Raw genomic sequence first — 17,998 nt, forward strand, 5'->3', positions numbered from 1 at the left:
GATTTCTCTGAATCCATGTCTTCAGAAAAGCTCATTTGATCTGGGGGTACTGCTGATAAGCTAAATTGCCCTGATTTAGCTAGAGCTTAGGTTAGCAAATATTTGGGAACACTCTGGCTTGAAATACACAACAGAAGGACCTTTGCCTTTTAAAAAGATCCTGAAGAGTCCATATGTGATCAGACAGCCTGCCTTTTAAAAAAAACTTAGAGAAACTGGGGGTTGTTTCTTGGTAGAGTGACTACTAACCCACTCATTTATCTAAATACTTTATATGCTTAGTTTTCATATATTGTACTTTACGACACTCTGTACTCCTGTTATGATGTCTTTTCCTTCCTACCTCTTCCATTATTTTAGGTTTCAGATGTATTCAAAACTAAGAGCACAGATTTGAGTCTTGATTATCCATTATCCAAAGGTTTAAGTTAAAATATTTCTGAATCTCTACCACAAGAATCACTTCAGCTTTAATTCTTTGGAAAAATAAAAATTCTATGGGAAAAAAACCCAGAAACTTTTAAAGTCCTTTAGTTTTGTACAGATTTAGATGTCTGAAACTAGTATAAATTGTTTTCTTGGTTAACAGATTATAGTAATTATTATTCATATAAATTTAAAAAATATATTTAGTGCTGTTCAGTTCCTGGAATTAGCCATGTATATTGATTAACTAAATGTGCATCTTTTTAAACAAAGTTCTGTTTGGTGATTGACATGACCACTTTATGACTGATGCACTTGATGATGTTCAAAAGTTTATTAGTGGCATAAAACTCAGCTAGTTTAGAATACTTCTGAGTTTCAAAATGAAAATGCACTATTTTAGCCTATGCTTTATCCTAATTCAGGGAGTGGCTCTGTATCACAGAATTTTAATTTTCTGATTCTGATACCAAACACTCTTAGAATGTGACATGCATTCAGACACCAGCAAGAGTCCAGTTAGCCCCAGATCATGAGAACACACAGCAGTTTTAAATCATCTGGAATTTAATTCAGATTTTTCTAACTTCTCTTTGTTAAGTGAGATTTCATAGTACTGTGAGAATAAACTGTTTAGCTGTCTCGGTCAGGAAAACTGAAGAAACACAACCTGGCTAACTGTTTTCGGTCTCCTTGTGTTTACCACTGCAGTCTGCCTACGTCACGGGTAATCCTGTTATCATTGATGGAGGCTGGAGTTTGTGATTTCAGTCAGGGTCTCCTTGCTGGGAAGGCGGGCCCTTCCTGACTACAGTGAACCTGCTTATGAAGAAAACTCACCCAACCTCTCTTTCCAATTAACGACAAATTAATGAAAACAAGACCTTTGATGATGTCATTGTTCACAAGTGTCTGAGTCTTTAAATACATTAATCTCTTTCTAGTCTGTTCTGAAATCATTGTAGATTGGTGAGATAATGAACTCACTGCAAAAAGAATATTTTAAGAATAAGTCTCAATTTGTAAGCATGTAAAAATTAAAATGTGAATATGAAGAAAAATAGTTGGTGTTTTTTTTAATGGTATTCATTTCTATTGTATTTCTATTTTCCAACATTCAGATATTTTTGTACACAGTTCTGCATTGATCTCTACGTGGGTACTCATTTTAAAATTTTACACCATTATAAATGAACACCAAAGGTATAAAGGAGTTGGCCTCAGTAACCAACACTTAAAGGGTTTTAGGTTCAGGACTACATATTGTTGATCTGTTATGTAAAAGAAAAATAATCATAGATATTTATACTTAATGGATGCCATCATTTTCTTAGTACTTTTTTTAGTCTAAAAAAATCTTCATTAAAAAAAGTAATATTTGACATGGGCATAATAAACATATAGTTAACTAACTTACCGTATTTCCGGTTGGAAGGATATTTTTTAGATTAAGTATAGACTTCCTCACCAAATTCTGACGTAGCAGATAAGAGAACATGAAACTTAGAAATAGTTTCTGGATGAATAAATAGAAATGAATTATATAACAAGAAACAAAACTAAAGAAAGTAAACATTTCAATATAAATCCATAGAAAATAATTCCATAACATACTACTAGGGAGAAGTTTTTTCTTGTTCTTTTAGTTTTAGAGTTTTCTGTTTGTGCTTTGTTTGTTGTTAGCTCAGAAGACCACATGGTATGGATGAGGGACCTACAAATCTCAGGAAATGAGCAGTGGTTCTTAATCTTTTGTCTTATAATTGTAATATTAACAAGGAAAATTTTGAAACGGACAATAACAGGTTAAATAAAGGTTAAAATTGTATGTATGAAGCAGAACATGCAGTTGATGAGGGTGAGTTAAACCTGACTGACAGCAAAGGATATTTTGACTAGCCTGCCTCAAGAGTCCACTGATTATAAGATTTGCTTCAGGGGTCTGGTCCAGGTATTCCACTACTGGAGCACGTATAGCTTGGTTTTTTACCTAGACCCCAGGTCATCCAATTTATCTTCAATTTTAGTTTTCCGCTTTGTGAAATTACAGAATTGAGCCAAATAACTTGGGGTTCTTTGGATATAATCAGGATGTTATAACTTATTACCAAGTGAAGTGATGGAACACTGAAGCTTTTAAGTATGTTATGAACTATATTTAATGCTCTGAATCATTATACATTATATGTAAGCTATGAAAACATGAATTCTAAATAAATACATGACGAATACTACAAAATGGATTCTAAATATTAACAAATGCTCCCTCAGAATTTGTTTTCTCAGAGATAACTATAAGCATGCATGCATACTCAGTTGTTAAGGCTTGTCTGATTCTTTGTGACCCCAAGGACTACAGCCTGCCAGGCTCTTCTGTCCATGGGATTTCCCGGGGAGGAACACTGGAGTGGTTGCCATTCCCTCCTCCAGGGGATGGCCCCCACCCAGGGATCGAACCTGTGTCTCCTGCATTGCAGACAGATTCTTTACCACTGGGCCACCAAGGAAACTCACAATTGTAAACTATAGAACATTATAAACAATAAAAAAGCAAAAACTAGTCCAAAAGTTCAATGTTCTCCAGAGCTGTGCTAATCACATTGGGTGACACATCAATGATCATGCGATTGAAAGAAAAGGAAAAATATATTTCATTCCTGTGCTAAGAGGAAGCTGGGTGTCACAGGAAACTTTTGCAAGCTTTCAGAGAGTAAGAGTTCGTTTAGGAATATAGTCACTTTAGATGATTATTAGATGGAATCCAGGTTCATCCTTCTCTCTGTAAAGTGAGGGCCTAAGAAAGAAAAATGAATGGTTTCTGGCTGTTGGAGACTAAAATTGGCCGTTGCTTAAAGGAGTGAAAAACGGGTAAGACAATTTTATTTCTGAAAGAAAAATTACCCTGAAAGGGGCACAGGCGCATATATACACAATTAGGTGAAAGAGAGTGGGGAGGAAAAGATAGAGGAAAGGAAGATACGGAAATAGAAGGCAGAATTAAATAGATGCTGACTTGGAACGTAAAAATCTAAAACAACACAGCAAGAAGGGTGTTAAAGAAACCATAAAAGGGAGAGGACAAGTCTTTCATCCACTTAAATCGGTCATCTGAACAGAGGTCCACCCGCCCCACCTGAGAAGACACTTCTAAACAACACAACTAAAAAGGTGGAGTGAAAATCCAGAATGTAGATGCGAATGCTAAGTCAGCAATAGGTTGCGCGGGCCGCACTCCAGACTGCGAGCGGCAGCACTGCGCGTCCTCGCTCAGGAACTCGTCATCGCCGGGGTCGGCGCACGCTGGGCCGCCAACCCGTGGCTTCCCAGGGAGAGGCGATCGCCCGGTCTCCAGGGGCCAGCCAGGCCGCCAAACGCGCGGCGCCGCTCCTGGGTCCCGGGGTGTGGACTTGCGGTTCCCCGGACCCAGAGCAAAGCCGTGCATCCGCGCCCGGCGGCCCCAAACCCGCGGAAGACGCCTGGGGGGCCGCTCCTGAACCCCAACTAAGCGGGCTCCCAGCCGGGTCCACCCAGCCAGTGCCGGGCCTGGTTCCCGGGACCGCCCTCGCCACTGGCAGGGAGGGCGTGGGTGGGCGGGGCCGCGCACCCCCGCTATCTGAAATAACTGCAGCCTCTGCAGCCGCCTCGGCGATGCGCCACCCGGAAACCCGCTCCACCGGGCTCCCCCGCAGACCTGCGAGCCCCTTTCCTAATCTACCGGGCTGAGCCGGGTGCCGGAGCCGGAGAGCGCGAGGTGAGTACCCCCTGGAGGGCACTGAGTGTAAATTAAAGCGGCGCCGCGGCTGCAGCTTTGTGCCGGGCCGAGGGCGAGCGCCCAGCGCCTTCTGATTGTATGCGGCGTGGAGGCTGACTGGCTGGTTGGCTGTGTGTGTCTGTCTACCGTTGTTGTTATTGGAGTAAGTTTTTCTTGTTTTTGTTCTCAGATCCACCAGACGTTGTCGGGGGTGCTAACCTAGGTGATGTGCTGAGACTAATCAGATCCTGCTGATTGGGGAATATAAATAAGCCCCTGCTCAGAGCTCACGCTGAGTCTGTGGCTGTATTTTACTTATCAGGCATCAGCTTCTTAGGGCATCCTTGTAATCTCACCCTGGACTCTGGTGTGTTTTGTTGCCCCAAAAGACTAATAGCGGGAAGACACCACTAACTTTAGCATCCCATCGAGAAATCCAGAACACCAGTCCACAGAGACAGAGCAGGTACCTTGCTTAGCCAGATCTACCTGTTTACTCTGAAAGACGAAAACCCCCTTTCCCCAGGCCTCTGTAGCGGGACCGCCTCCTGATACTATTGCTGCTATACTGTAGCTCAGTGAAATTCTGGTTTACTGTTTCTATTAGTGAGTCAAAAGTAAAACATTTCAATTCAGCAAATGCCTGTGCATCTTCTCTGGGCCAAGCAGACCTGGGGACAGGAGATACAAATATGAATTAAATACAGTTTCTGCCATTCAGGAGCTCAAAATCCAATGGGTCAGAATATACAAGAATATACAATATTAAGAGTATACAATATACTTAATATAACAATTAAATTAGGTAGTGTGATTTACCCTGTACCTAAGGATGTAAATAAAGTGACCCGTTCACATATTTTTTAGCATAAGGTCTTTAGAATTACAGCCCTATTTACTAGATTTTTGCTTTTGGGGGGTTTCCATAGAAGGTATGATAGGGTAAGTGGGGACAAGTCAGTGGTGGAGGTCTGATTCCTGGGGCCTACACAGAAAGCTGCTGTGCTGAATATGGAAGTTGGGCATTTGCATTCATTCCTACCTGCTGCTAGCATTCCTTCCTGTACAGGAGAAACTGGAAAGCTGAAAACATTTCTCAGACTCTGGTCCATTTAGAGTTCTGGATGTGAATTCGACTTCTGGCTGGCTTGTCTGAGATCTCAGAGGCAGAGATGAGACAGAGACCGTCTCCTGATATTTTTTTGGCTCTTTTCTGTTGGCACGGAAGGTGCACGAGATGCTGGTGTCCAGTCTCCAGAACTGTGGGTGTGGGAATGGACTTAGAGTAAACAGTCTCAGCATGCCATATTGAATCATCAGCTTTCTAGCTATCAGGAGGCAGTGCAGGGAGGCAGAGAACAGATTCTGAGTTCCTTGCCCAGATAAGCTTCCAGATCCCAGCTTCTCAGGGTCAGAGCTGCAGTATGTTCTTGAACTCCACGGTTTCTCCCGATTGTGGCAAAAATAGTGTATTCCCCAGTGCCTCATCCACTGGTGTTCTAGAAGTTGCTCCTGGAAGCCCAGCCAAGACCCTGCACTCGTAACCCTTTCAACAATCTCTAGCCTTTCGCCAAGTCACCTAATTCTTTCTATAAAATCTCTCTTGGCTTAAAATAACTTGGCATGGTTTCTGTTTTCCGCTCAACCCTGCATAATATGTTTGCTATGGAGCCTCCAAAAGTCACTTGAACCTAATCTCTTCAGTTTCTTTAGATGGGAAATGAAACCATGAGATGAGATCCAGGGGCTGACAGTGATTTGAATGCTTTCAGTTAGACCCTGTTCTCTCTCGTTTCTACAGAACCCCACATTCGAGTCGGCCCCTGAAGGAACTTGAGTTTGTTACCCATAGAACAGACTATCTCTGAAGTCTCTTATTTGACAAGTATAAGGTAAAACATTTCTTCATTTAAAACATTCTCAGAGTATGTTATATAACAAGAGATTACTCACTATCTGGCTCATTAGTTCTGTTTTTTTTGTTTGTTTGTTTATACGAAGATTATTTTACTTTATATTTATTTGTTAGACTGTGCCAGGTCTTAGTTGAGACATGCTGGATCGCTAGTTGCGGTATGCTAACTCCTAATTGCTGCATGTGGGGTATAGTTCCCTGACCAGGTATCAAACCTAGACCCCCTACAATGGGAACGTGTGGAGTCTTAGCCACCTGACCACCAGGGAAGTCCCCTCTAGTCCTGTTGATAATTGGGAAACCACTGGTTCTTGGGTCATAGCAAACACCCTCTTCCAACAACACAAGAGAAGACTCTACACATGGACAACTGCACATGGAAGAACAGACTGGTTCCAAATAGGAAAAGGAGTCCGTCAAGGCTGTCTGTTGTCACCCTGCTTATTTAACTTCTATGCAGAGTACATCATGAGAAACGCTGGGCTGGAAGAAGCACAAGCTGGAATCAAGATTGCCAGGAGAAATATCAATAACCTCAGATATGCAGATGACACCACCCTTATGGCAAAACGTGAAGAGGAACTAAAAAGCCTCTTGATGAAAGTGAAAGAGGAGAGTGAAAAAGTTGGCTTAAAGCTCAACATTCAGAAAACGAAGATCATGGCATCTGGTCCCATCACTTCATGGGAAATAGATGGGGAAACAGTGGAAACAGTGTCAGACTTTATTTTGGGGGGCTCCAAAATCACTGCAGATGGTGACTGCAGCCATGAAATTAAAAGACGCTTACTCCTTGGAAGGAAAGTTATGACCAACTTAGACAGCATATTCAAAAGCAGAGACATTACTTGGCCAACAAAGGTCCGTCTAGTCAAGGCTATGGTTTTTCCAGTGGGCATGTATGGATGTGAGAGTTGGACTGTGAAGAATGCTGAGCGCCAAAGAATTGATGCTTTTGAACTGTGGTGTTGGAGAAGACTCTTGAGAGTCCCTTGGACTGCAAGGAGATCCAACCAGTCCATTCTGAAGGAGATCAGTCCTGGGTGTTCATTGGAAGGAATGATGCTAAAGCTGAAACTCCAGTACTTTGGCCACCTCATGCGAAGAGTTGACTCACTGGAAAAGACTCTGATGCTGGGAGGGATTGGGGGCAGGAGGAGAAGGGGATGACAGAGGGTGAGATGGCTGGATGGCATCACTGACTCGATGGACGTGAGTCTGAGTGAACTCCGGGAGATGGTGATGGACAGGGAGGCCTGGCTGCTGTGATTCATGGGGTCGCAAAGAGTCAGACACGACTGAGCGACTGAACTGAACTGAACTGAACTGGTTCTTGGTTGGCACGCAAACCCTAATGATATATTTTTCCTCTGGGGGAGAAGAATTTACATCTTTCATCACATAAAGCGCAGGAGCATGGCGTGTCGGGAGATGGAGCTACCTGTATATGCACTTGTGTAGTGAGGGAGCATTCTTTGTAGTCATGGGTGATGCGTGCTAAGGAGAGTGCAATTGTGATTAAGTTCTAAAGAGTTTTTAACAACCTTATAGAGAGCTGTTTGGGTTTCCCAGGTGGTGCTAGTGGTAAAGAACCCACCTGCCGATGCAGGAGAGGTAAGAGACTATGGTTCAATCCCTGGATCTAGAAGATCCCCTGGAGGAAGGCATGACAACCCACTCCAGTGTTCTTGCCTAGAAAATCCCATGGACAGAGGAGCCTGGCAGGCTACAGTCCATAGGGTCACAAAGAGTCAGACATGACTGAAACGACTTAGCAGACATGCATGCGTAAAACTATTAAGTACATCTGGCCAATACAAATGAAAGCTCTCTGCGGTTCTTTTAGGAATCTATTATTTATGTTTCTGTAGTTCACAAGGAGGAATGAAAGGTGTGAGTTTACTAGTGTCTCTTATCTGTGCTCTTCAGCACAGCACATGTGTGCTGCTTTCTCAAGGAAAATCTTACAAAAGAAAGATAAAGTACTAGGGGAATTTGGGGGGACTCCATGATGTACTTAGTACTGGTTTTAAGATTTTCTGCGACATAGGCATTGTCACCATTTTGCAGATGAAGAAAATGATCCAGATTGACTGAGTAACTTGCCCCAAATAGCCCAATTAGGAGGATTCACTAATTCACACAAGGATTCACACTCAGGGTTTTCATGTCCATTTTCCTCTAACCTCTCCATATTTTGCATATTATGCTCATTATGCTCTCGTTGGCATTGGTATGCACAAACTTCCCTATATGTAATTTTCTTTTCACCCCTTATCCTTTAATCATGTGTTTCCTCTGCCTATGATGGTCTTTATTTTCTTTACGAGATTAAGTCATTTTTCAAGGCTTGATTCATGTATGAGCCAAGCAGGGCAGTATCTCCTCTCCCGTGTTTAACTCTATGCCTGCACGTCTTACATTATAATTAAATGACCTTAAGGTGGCACTCACTGCTGTAACAGATAATCTCCAAAACCTCAGTAACTTAACACAGTAGAAACTTAATTCTTACTCATATAAAATCTAACCAGGTGTTGAGCTGGTGGCCTTCTACTCAGTGATTCAGGAACCCTAACTCTTTTTATATTATGGCTTTGCAATCCCCTAAGGCCTTGGAGTCCTTAGTTTCTAGAAAATGGACAGGAAAAGAGAGAACATGTGGAGGATTACGTGGGAAATTTCTTACAGCAATGGAAGTATAATACATCATTGACGGCCATATCCCCTTGCCAGACTCGGGGACTTGCCAAACTGACCTGCAAGGGAGGCTGGGAAATGTCAGCCATCTGTGTGCCCAGGCAGCAGAGGAAACAGGTTTGGTGAGCACATAGCAATCTTTGTCCCTTTCTTAAGAAGAAGAGACTGCATCTAAGTCATCTTTATATCTCTATGCTTTACACACCATAGAGACCCAGTGAAAGTCTGATGAACTTCACTCATTGTCAAAAGATGGGGTTGCTTAACCCATGTGCCTAAAATCAAAACTTACCACACTCCATTATGGTTGCCTAGGAAATGAATTGTCATTCTCTGACTAGGTAGCAACCTTTGAGTATAGGAACAATTAACATTTCAAATCCCCAAAACAAGGGCTAGAACACAATAAGAGCTTAATAAATGTTTGTTGAATGAATGAATGAGTCCTCAGGGGGAAAAAAATGGACAGAGTTAGTCTATATGAAGTTAGGAAATACTGACCAGGAAGGTGAACATTTGAGTTATGAGAATGACTAGTAGAACTTTACCGAGTAGAGAAAGTAAAATATGAAACCTTAGACAGCGATGGTAGTGGTGTTTTTATTGCTCTTGTTTTATTTACTTCATGAGTAGAAGTTTAGAAAACAAATGTTTGTAAACCTAACGTTTTAAAATTCAGTATGCAGGATATGACACGCTTGGGGCTGACGCGTGGGGATGACCCAGAGAGATGTTGTGGGGAGGGGGGTGGGCAGGGGGTTCATGTTTGGGAACGCATGTACACCTGTGGTGGATTCATGTCAATCTATGCCAAAACCAATACAGAATTGTAAAGTAAAAATTAAAAATAAATAAATAAATTTTAAAAAAATAAATTAATTAATTAAATAAAATCCAGTATTCAAATATTACAACTACAGGGATAGGACAGAAAAATATATATAAAATGACAAGCTATGTAATCTCTAATGACAAAAAAAATGGTACTAAAAAACTTGGCTCTGATTTTTAGCTATTGAAATGTTGTTTTCTAGATATTTTTTGAGAAGTTTCAATAATACAAAGGCAGTGTTTGTCCTCTATGAAGATCAAGAAGTTAGGGAGACACATATAGGCCAAAGGTTCCCCATCATTGCTCCTTTCCTGAGCTTCTCAAAGCTGGCTCTGCAACAGTCACCTGTTGTATTGGTTAGGATGCTTTGGGCTAAGTATCAGGATATTCAGCCAAAGCTGTCTTCAAAAATACCAGCTTCTTTTCTCATTATGATGAGATATATGAAGGTAAGTGGATCCAGGGTTTGTAGCACATTGATATCAGGGTCCAGGTTGCTTTCTATGAGCTCAGTCAGTTCAGTTCAGTTGCTCAGTCATATCCAACTCTCTGTGACCCCATGGACTGCAGTACACCAGACTTCCCTGTCCATCACCAACTCTCAGAGTTTCCTCAAATTCATGTCCTTCGAGTGGGTGATGCCAGCCAACCATCTCACCCTCTGTCATCCCCTTCTCTTCCCATCTTCAATCTTTCCCAGCATCAGAGTCTTTTCCAATAAGTCAGTTCTTCACATCAGGTGGCCAAAGTGTTGGAGCTTCAGCTTCAACATCAGTCCTTCCAATGAATATTCAGTACTGATTTCCTTTAGGATGGACTGGTTGGATCTCCTTGCTGTCCAAGAGACTCTCAAGAGTCTGCTCCAACACCACAGTTCTAAAGCATCAGTTCTTTGACATTCAGCTTTCTTTGTGGTCCAACTCTCACATCAACACATGACTACTGGAAAAACCATAGCTTTGTCTTTACCTTTGTTGGTAAAGTAATGTCTCTGCTTTTTAAAATTCTGTCTAGCTTTGTCGTAGCTTTTCTTCCAAGGAGCAAGAGTCTTAGTTTCATGGCTGCAGTCACCATCTGCAGTGATTTTGGAGCCCCCCAAAATTAAGTCTGTCACTGTTTCCATTGTTTCCCTATCTATTTGCCATGAAGTAATGGGACCAGATTCCATGATCTTAGTTTTCTGAATGTTCAGTTTTAAGCCACCTTTTTCACTCTCCTCTTTCAGTTTCATCAAAAGGCTCTTTAGTTCTTCTTCACTTTCTGCCATAAGGTTGATGTCTTCTGCATATCTGAGGTTATTGATATTTCTCCTGGCAATCTTGATTCCAGCTTGTGCTTCATTCAGTCCAGCATTTCTCATGACATACTCTGCATATAAGTTAAATAAGCAGGGTGACAATGTATAACCTTGATGTACTCCTTTCCCAATTTGGAACCAGTCCATTGTTACATGTGTGGTTAATTGTTGCTTCTTGACCTGCATACAGATTTCTCAGGAGGCAGGTCAGGTGGTCTGGTATTCCCATCTCTTTCAGAATGTTCCACAGTTTGTTGTGATCCACACAGTCAAAGGCTTTAGCAAAGTAAATGAAGCAGAAGTAGATGTTTTCCGGAACTCTCTTGCTTTTTCTGTGATCCAATAGATGTTGGCAATTTGATCTCTGGTTCCTCTACCTTTTCTAAATCCAACTCAAACATCTAGAAGTTCTCAGTTCACGTACTGTTCAAGCCTAGCTTGGAGAATTTTGAGCATCACTTTGCTAACATGTGAGATGAGTGCAATTGTGTGGTAGTTTGAACATTCTTTGGGATTGGAATGAAAACTGACCTTTTCCAGCCCTGTGGCCACTGCTAAACTAATCTTGACTTTTTCTTCATGGATAAATCGTGGCTGCTAAAATTCCAAGAAACACAGTCCCCCATCCACAGCTTCATCCTCCCCACTAACACACACACACAAGACAAAAGGGGAAACGCGTTCTTCTCTGGCCTCTCTGCCTTTATATCAGGAAGGAAACTCTTATCCAGTAGTCCCCAATCAGCCTTGCCCACAACTTTCATTGGTAAGAAATTAATCATACTCTGTCCTAAACCAACAGCTGGCAAAGAGGCCTGATGTAACAGGCTGATTTAGACCAGTCATAATTTATTCTTAGGGGTGGGGAAGGGATGCACAGGCATACCTGAGGCTCTTAGGTAAGTGATAAGTCACGTTGCCACACCTGGGGAGATTAGTGTCTGGAGATTTTTATTTTAGTAAGCCTAAAACTCATATTTTAAACTTTCAATTAAATATATTTGCCCTTGGGTGGAAGAATTTTTTTAAAAGAGAAGCAGATATCAGATTCCTTCTTCCCTAGGGATAATTTCCCTTTATTCCTTATGAGAAGTAATAACATTATTTCATGATTTCAAGTCACCCTATCAGTTAACCAAACAGAATAGTAGTTATTTTCCTTTGATAAATTGGTCTCATGTGGTTGGCACACTTAATACTTTCTTTTTTTTTTCTTTGTATCAGTCTCTTTTTTATTATTTTTTAATTTTTTTAAATATAAATTTATTTATTTTAGTTGGAGGCTAATTACTTTACAATATTGTATTGGTTTTTGCCATAATAAGGGAGTTCTCGTTCAAGGAGATATTCTCAGTCTTTTCAGTAATTGGCAACAACATTTTAAGCCCTTCTTTTCACTTGATCTGAGCTTCTTACTGATGAGAAATGAACATTAGATCAGAGTTGGTTAGCAGAGTCCAGAAATTAGAAAGTTTCAATATGTTATACATGGAAATACTGTATGAGATGGAGACTCTATACTTTTAACACATAAATGGGTGAAACGCCAAAGGTAGATTTTTTATGATAATCATTATAGAGTACTTAGTGAATAGAAATACTTTTTCAAATGCATGAATACAACATATAGAGTACTCCAGCAGTATATGTAGATTCTCAACACAATGTCGGCCTGTCCATACTGCAGACGGAAAATAACAAGAACAACCAGTCTTTATCCATGTAATGATTTTTCAGCAGTAATTCAGTTGATAGCAGTAAGTTTATTCTATTTGAGCATGAACCTGTGGACATTTGCAAGTTGAAAGCTCTTTTATTTTTTCTGAAATATTATACAAAGTACTTCTAAACATTTATATTAACACAATAACCTGAAAAAAAGACCAATTTAACAAACCTCTTTGTGTTTATGAAAGTGTATTTACAGAGTGGTTTTCAAAGTGTACTTCACTTGCCAGGAAGAACAAGGGTAAGAGGACAGGTCGCCTTCAACTCCACTTTTATCTATCCCATTTATTGGACTTCAGGATAAGGTTTCATTTGATAAAGGATCTCTGGCCTCAAAAATATTTGAAAACTGCTGTAGAAGATTCTAGGCAGTTTCCTCATCTTCTTTGAAAAGTGCAGAGACAAAAAAAAATTACCTTATATTGTGGCAGGTGAGATTAAGTTACCTAAAATCAAATTACCAGATTCTATCTATGAAACATAGTATTACCAAGGGAAGTTGTACCATTTTCTTTTCTCTAAAGCTCTAAGAATTACACAAATTCTTTTTAAATGTGTTTTAAATTACATTTTAAAATCTTATTGTAAAAATACTTACAATAAAGAAGCAGAATACAAATAAAATTCCAACAATTCCAATTCTATTTCCTTCCCCAAAGGCAACTCCTGTTCATAGACAGTACTGTTCATATTCTTGATCTACTATTCTTAATCTTCAGTTTCCTCTCAAGTTTGGAGGAACGACTAAAGATATTGTTCCTTTGAAATCCACACTTCTCTAATTTTGGTGGCATATGTGTCTAATACTGGAAAATAAAGTTCAAAGTAAACTAACATAGTTTCTGAGTATGTGCATCAGTCCTGGAGGAAATTCTGTATACTGGGAATGCTAAAGAGAGGGCGTCCCTGATGGCTCAGATGGTAACGAATCTGCCTGCAGTGTAGGAGGCCTGGAGTTTGAAGTTGGGAAGATCCCCTGGAGAAGGGGCTAGATACTCCACCAGTATTCTTGCCTGTAGAATCCCATGGACCCAGGAGCCTGGCGAGCTACAGTGCATGGGATCACAAAGAACTGGACACGACCAAGCAACTAACACTTTCACTTTCTAAAGAGAGACATGAGTAGCCAATATCCTTTGCACGTGTTTTTAGAAAATACTTTGATCTACTAACCTACAAATAAATGGGCAGTCACAGTGCTCCTAACATTCATGACCTTGGGCTTAGGGCATGCCTCATTCTTCTACTGAAATCTGTATTTGAGACAGAAAAAAATTGATTAACATTTTTTACTGAATTTATGAAATTTATAAAATGTTACCATTTGATGAAAAATGTATGTTTTTCTAGTACGGTTTACAGATTGTGTATCAGTCTGAATAAAGCAAAATCCTGATTGAGAAACAGGAAAAAAACATGTTTTTCTGTGTGGGGGACCTTTTAGTATTTATCTAAACTGTACCTTGCCTTTCTAGTTCTCAGTGTGATTCTGTGATATACAAAAATCTCTCAAAGCATCTCATTTGAACTGGATTTTTTAAATTGAAGTTCCTTAATTCTTAAAATCTTAAGGCATATTTAAGGGCAAGTTGTCACCTGCCTGTTAACTGATCATTCAGAATATATAAACAATATTTGTCAAGAGAATAAAATAAAAGTTCTTATATTATTTATTTTGTTACCAATGGTGTGCAATTTAAATGGATTAGTAAAAAATTTGTTTGTAACATTTATAACATTGGAAAAAAATAAAGCTGAACATAATATGATAGAATGTTGAAATAATTTTATTTACTTGTAAAATGTGTTTTCAAAGTTATAATAAACTATGGGTATATATGAGTAGAATAATGCAGTGATTTGGTAGAAATGACATAAAGTCAGAGATATAGATTAAAGAACTATCGCATTTCACAAATTTTTATTGCTTTTCTATGGAGCTTGGTAGATATTAGCTGTATTCATTAACAAAAATTATTTAGCTTCTCTAGGCTTTAATTTTCTTATTTAAATATGAAAGAGATCAGACAAGGTAATTTCCAAAGGCCTTTCCAACTTTTCTTATTCCATCAAACTGTGAATGACTTTGAGTTGCTTAGAAGCCATCTGCATATGTGCACGCTTAGTCACTTCAGTCATGTCCGACTCTTTGTGACCCCATGGACTGTAGCCTGCCAGGCTCCTCTGTCCACGGGATTTTCCAGGCAAGAATACTGGATTAATTTGCCATTTCCTCCTCCAGGGAATCTTCCCAACCCAGGGATCAAACCCATGTCTCTTGAGGCTCCTGTGTTGGCAGGTGGATTCTTTACCATTGAGCCATTTGGGACACCTTGAGAAGCCATCTTGTTTCTCCATATTTCCTCACTTTAAAATTTTTCCAATTCAGATACTCAGCATCTCAGATGAATTCTAAGTAGCTCTCTTGAAACTTCACTGGGCCCAAAGACTTTTAAAGACTTCCATGAACACAATTAAAAAAAAAAAAAAACCAGTTTGGGGACTTCCCTGGTGATCCAGTGGCTAAGGCTCCACGCTCCCAATGCAGAGGGCCTGGGTTCCACCCCTGGTCTGGAAGCTAGATCCCACATGTCACAACCAAGAGTTTGCATGCCTGCAGCTAAAGATCAAAAATCCCGAGTGCGATAGCTGAGACCCAGAGCAGCCAAATAAATAAATAAATATTAAAAAGAAATTAAGGTTCTTTAAATATTTCATTTAATTAATATCATTTAAAAAAGAAAACATTTCACTTAATTTCCTGAGTAACGGATACCTATTTTATTAAATGATAAATTTTTATTTCTTTTAGCATTATCTTTAAAAGAAAACCCCTAAGCTGTACAGTATATTTTAATGCCTTTTAAAACAAAATATTTCCACATACATTTTTTTTCTTTTCATTTTCATGAAAATGTTAAATCATCTTTCTAAACACCTGTTAGTATACAGGGGCTCCTTCAAGGCCAATTCGGGTATGAAAATTTTTGCTGAGAACTTACCTGGTGGCAAGTTTCAGAAACCCAGCTGGTAAGAAATTCATATTGGCTCACCTCACTGAAAAGCAGCTGCTCCCAGATGCATCAATAGTGTGATTGTTAATTTAGAGCTTTCTCTTTTTGACTTTCTATAATAAGACCCTGCTTTGCCTTGTGGCTAGTTACTTCATACTTTAGAAGGCTTTTCTTGTCCCAAGGATTGTTATCAGCAAGTCTGGGCCTAGTAACCCCAACAGAAAGAAAGCTCTTTCTTAATGGCTTCAGTAAACACCCTAAATCTGACTCTCATTTGCCAGGTATGGGTCACATGTTCATGCCTGAATCTGTCAAGGTCACCAGGGAAGAGGTTCCCTCATTGGCCAAGCCTATCCCCATTTCTGGAGCACTGGGGGAGCATGGGGATTGGGAAGGGTAGCATAACAGTCTCACATGAACCAAACAGAGAGAGAATAGAGGAGGCGCAGATTCCACAAGAGAAAATTAGTGTGCTCTTACCAAAAACAGTGGAGAAAGATGTGTGGCTGGCCAAAACTAAATATCCCCTATGGATAAATATTTTTTCCAACTGCTCAGAAGTTGTTACGGAATTCTACTCATGAGAAAGGTGAAGAAATGACAGTAGTGAGTGTTACAGCCCCTAATCAAGAAGTTGGCCTTGAAAGAAAGACGTTAAAAGCATGAGCAAAGAAAGTCAATGGGATTATGTTGTCAGTTCTTCAAGACTGGGGAGACTTTGTTCTGCTTTAATAGGAAAAGCAAAAAGAATCTTAGAGATTTATGATAATTAAGAAGGAAGAGTATGAGTGGATAATAACCAGTACTGTTGACTGTCTACCATGTGCGTGTCTTGTCTCCATTTTTTGGATAGAGAAGCCCTTACAAAGAGGCTAAGAAATTTGGTATATGAAGGAGCTGGACTTCAGACCCAGGTTTGTCCAAATCCGGAGCCAGTAGACCTCATCACTTACTATATTAGGGGGTCATTCTCAACAGAAGGCGAAGGCCAAGTGCCTTGGTTCAGGATACAGTGTCCTAACTCTCCAACCTCATCTCCCCATTATTCACAGCTTCCCACCACATGCTTCAAGAGTTTTCCCTTACATTCCACTGGCATTTATGCCTCTGTGCCTTTAAGACAAGGGTTCTCTGAACTCACATTTTCCTCTCAAAATGCCATTCTTTCTCACTATGAATCTAAATTTTAAAGTATTTAAATTTAAAAAACTATATCTACATATATAATGTATCTTCTATATATGTGTATTTATTATATAAATACAATTTATTATATATAGTTTATGTTGTTGTTTAGGTGCTAAGTCATGTCCTGCCCTTTTGGAACCCCATGGACTGTAGCCCGCCAGGCTTCTCTGTCCTTGGGATTCTCCTGGCAAAAATACTGGAATGGGTTGCCATTTTCTCCTCCAGGGGATCTTCCTGACCCAGGGATTGAACCCTCGTCTCCTGCGTTGCAGGCAGATTCTTTACCACTGAGCCAGCAGGGAAGCCCTATATAATATATAATAAAAAATCAGACTGAAGCTTTTTGAGATGCCACTGTGACCAACATTGTGTTTTGTGAGGAAGAAAAATAGTGGTAATGGTTGTGACAGTGGAAAGAATATAATAGTCTTTGAAATTTTAAATGCAAACATCTCGCATTTTGTTAAACAGAGAATGACTCCTTGAGGCAGGGGTCCTGATTAATCCTTGGTCATGAATGTCGACCACATATTAGACACTTTCATGTGTATTGACTTAGATTTTCCCTTCTCTCACATAATTTTCTCTTTGGTTCTGTCAAAACTTATAGTTTGTCCCTCTGTTATAATACTCATCATATTTGTTGCATTAGGAATAAGTTTTGTTAATAGAAAAAAGAAAACTTTACTGATAGTGGTTTATACAATTACTCCAAAGCTTGGCAGTCCAAGACTGATGCAACAACTGATGATGTCATCAAGGAACCGGCTCCTCCTTACTTGTCTACTATCCTGGGTGTAGGAATTTCTGTTCTCATGGTTGAAAGATGGCTGTTGGCCCTCCAAGGAGTATATCAATATTCTGAGAAGGAGAAAGAAATATGAGAGGGCAAAGAGTAAATAGTATCATCCTCGAAAGGCCTTTTCATATTGTTTGGGAATGAAACTCCTCCCCAGGGACTCCCATTTATATCTCATTACATGGAAGTATGACCCATGGGCAGCTCTAGGTGCAGAAGTAGATAAGAATTGGAATATTTGGCTTTTCAGCCTAGATAGCAGGGGAGGCCAAGGGAGAAGAGATTGAAGTGGGTGTTTATGAAACCAATTATAGGTCTGCCCTATCAGTTTTTTTTGTTACTTCATAT

At 39.9% G+C, this 17,998-nt stretch overlaps 2 protein-coding genes across 5 annotated transcripts in view; both read left to right on the top strand.

The window, feature by feature from the left end:
- The window catches only part of BDH2 (3-hydroxybutyrate dehydrogenase 2), a 28,861-nt gene extending 27,449 nt beyond the window's left edge, over positions 1-1,412 (top strand). For all 4 annotated transcript variants that reach the window (XR_005720631.1, XM_040237752.1, XM_040237753.1 and 1 more), the window contains one exon: positions 1,138-1,412. Coding sequence is in view for 3 of the 4 variants with exons in the window: in XM_040237752.1 (XP_040093686.1) it covers positions 1,138-1,191 (54 nt within the window). In the remaining variant the exon portion in view is untranslated. The remainder of the gene's footprint in view (positions 1-1,137) is intronic.
- A 2,316-nt stretch (positions 1,413-3,728) lies between these two features.
- SLC9B2 (solute carrier family 9 member B2) overlaps positions 3,729-17,998 on the top strand; it is a 63,391-nt gene continuing 49,121 nt past the window's right edge. The window contains exons 1-2 of the mRNA XM_040237758.1: positions 3,729-4,177; positions 5,979-6,069. The gene's annotated coding sequence lies outside the window, so the exon portion shown is untranslated. The remainder of the gene's footprint in view (positions 4,178-5,978; positions 6,070-17,998) is intronic.

Source organism: Oryx dammah, unplaced genomic scaffold, assembly GCF_014754425.2.
Source record: "Oryx dammah isolate SB20612 unplaced genomic scaffold, SCBI_Odam_1.1 HiC_scaffold_3, whole genome shotgun sequence".
Lineage (NCBI taxonomy): Eukaryota > Metazoa > Chordata > Mammalia > Artiodactyla > Bovidae > Oryx > Oryx dammah.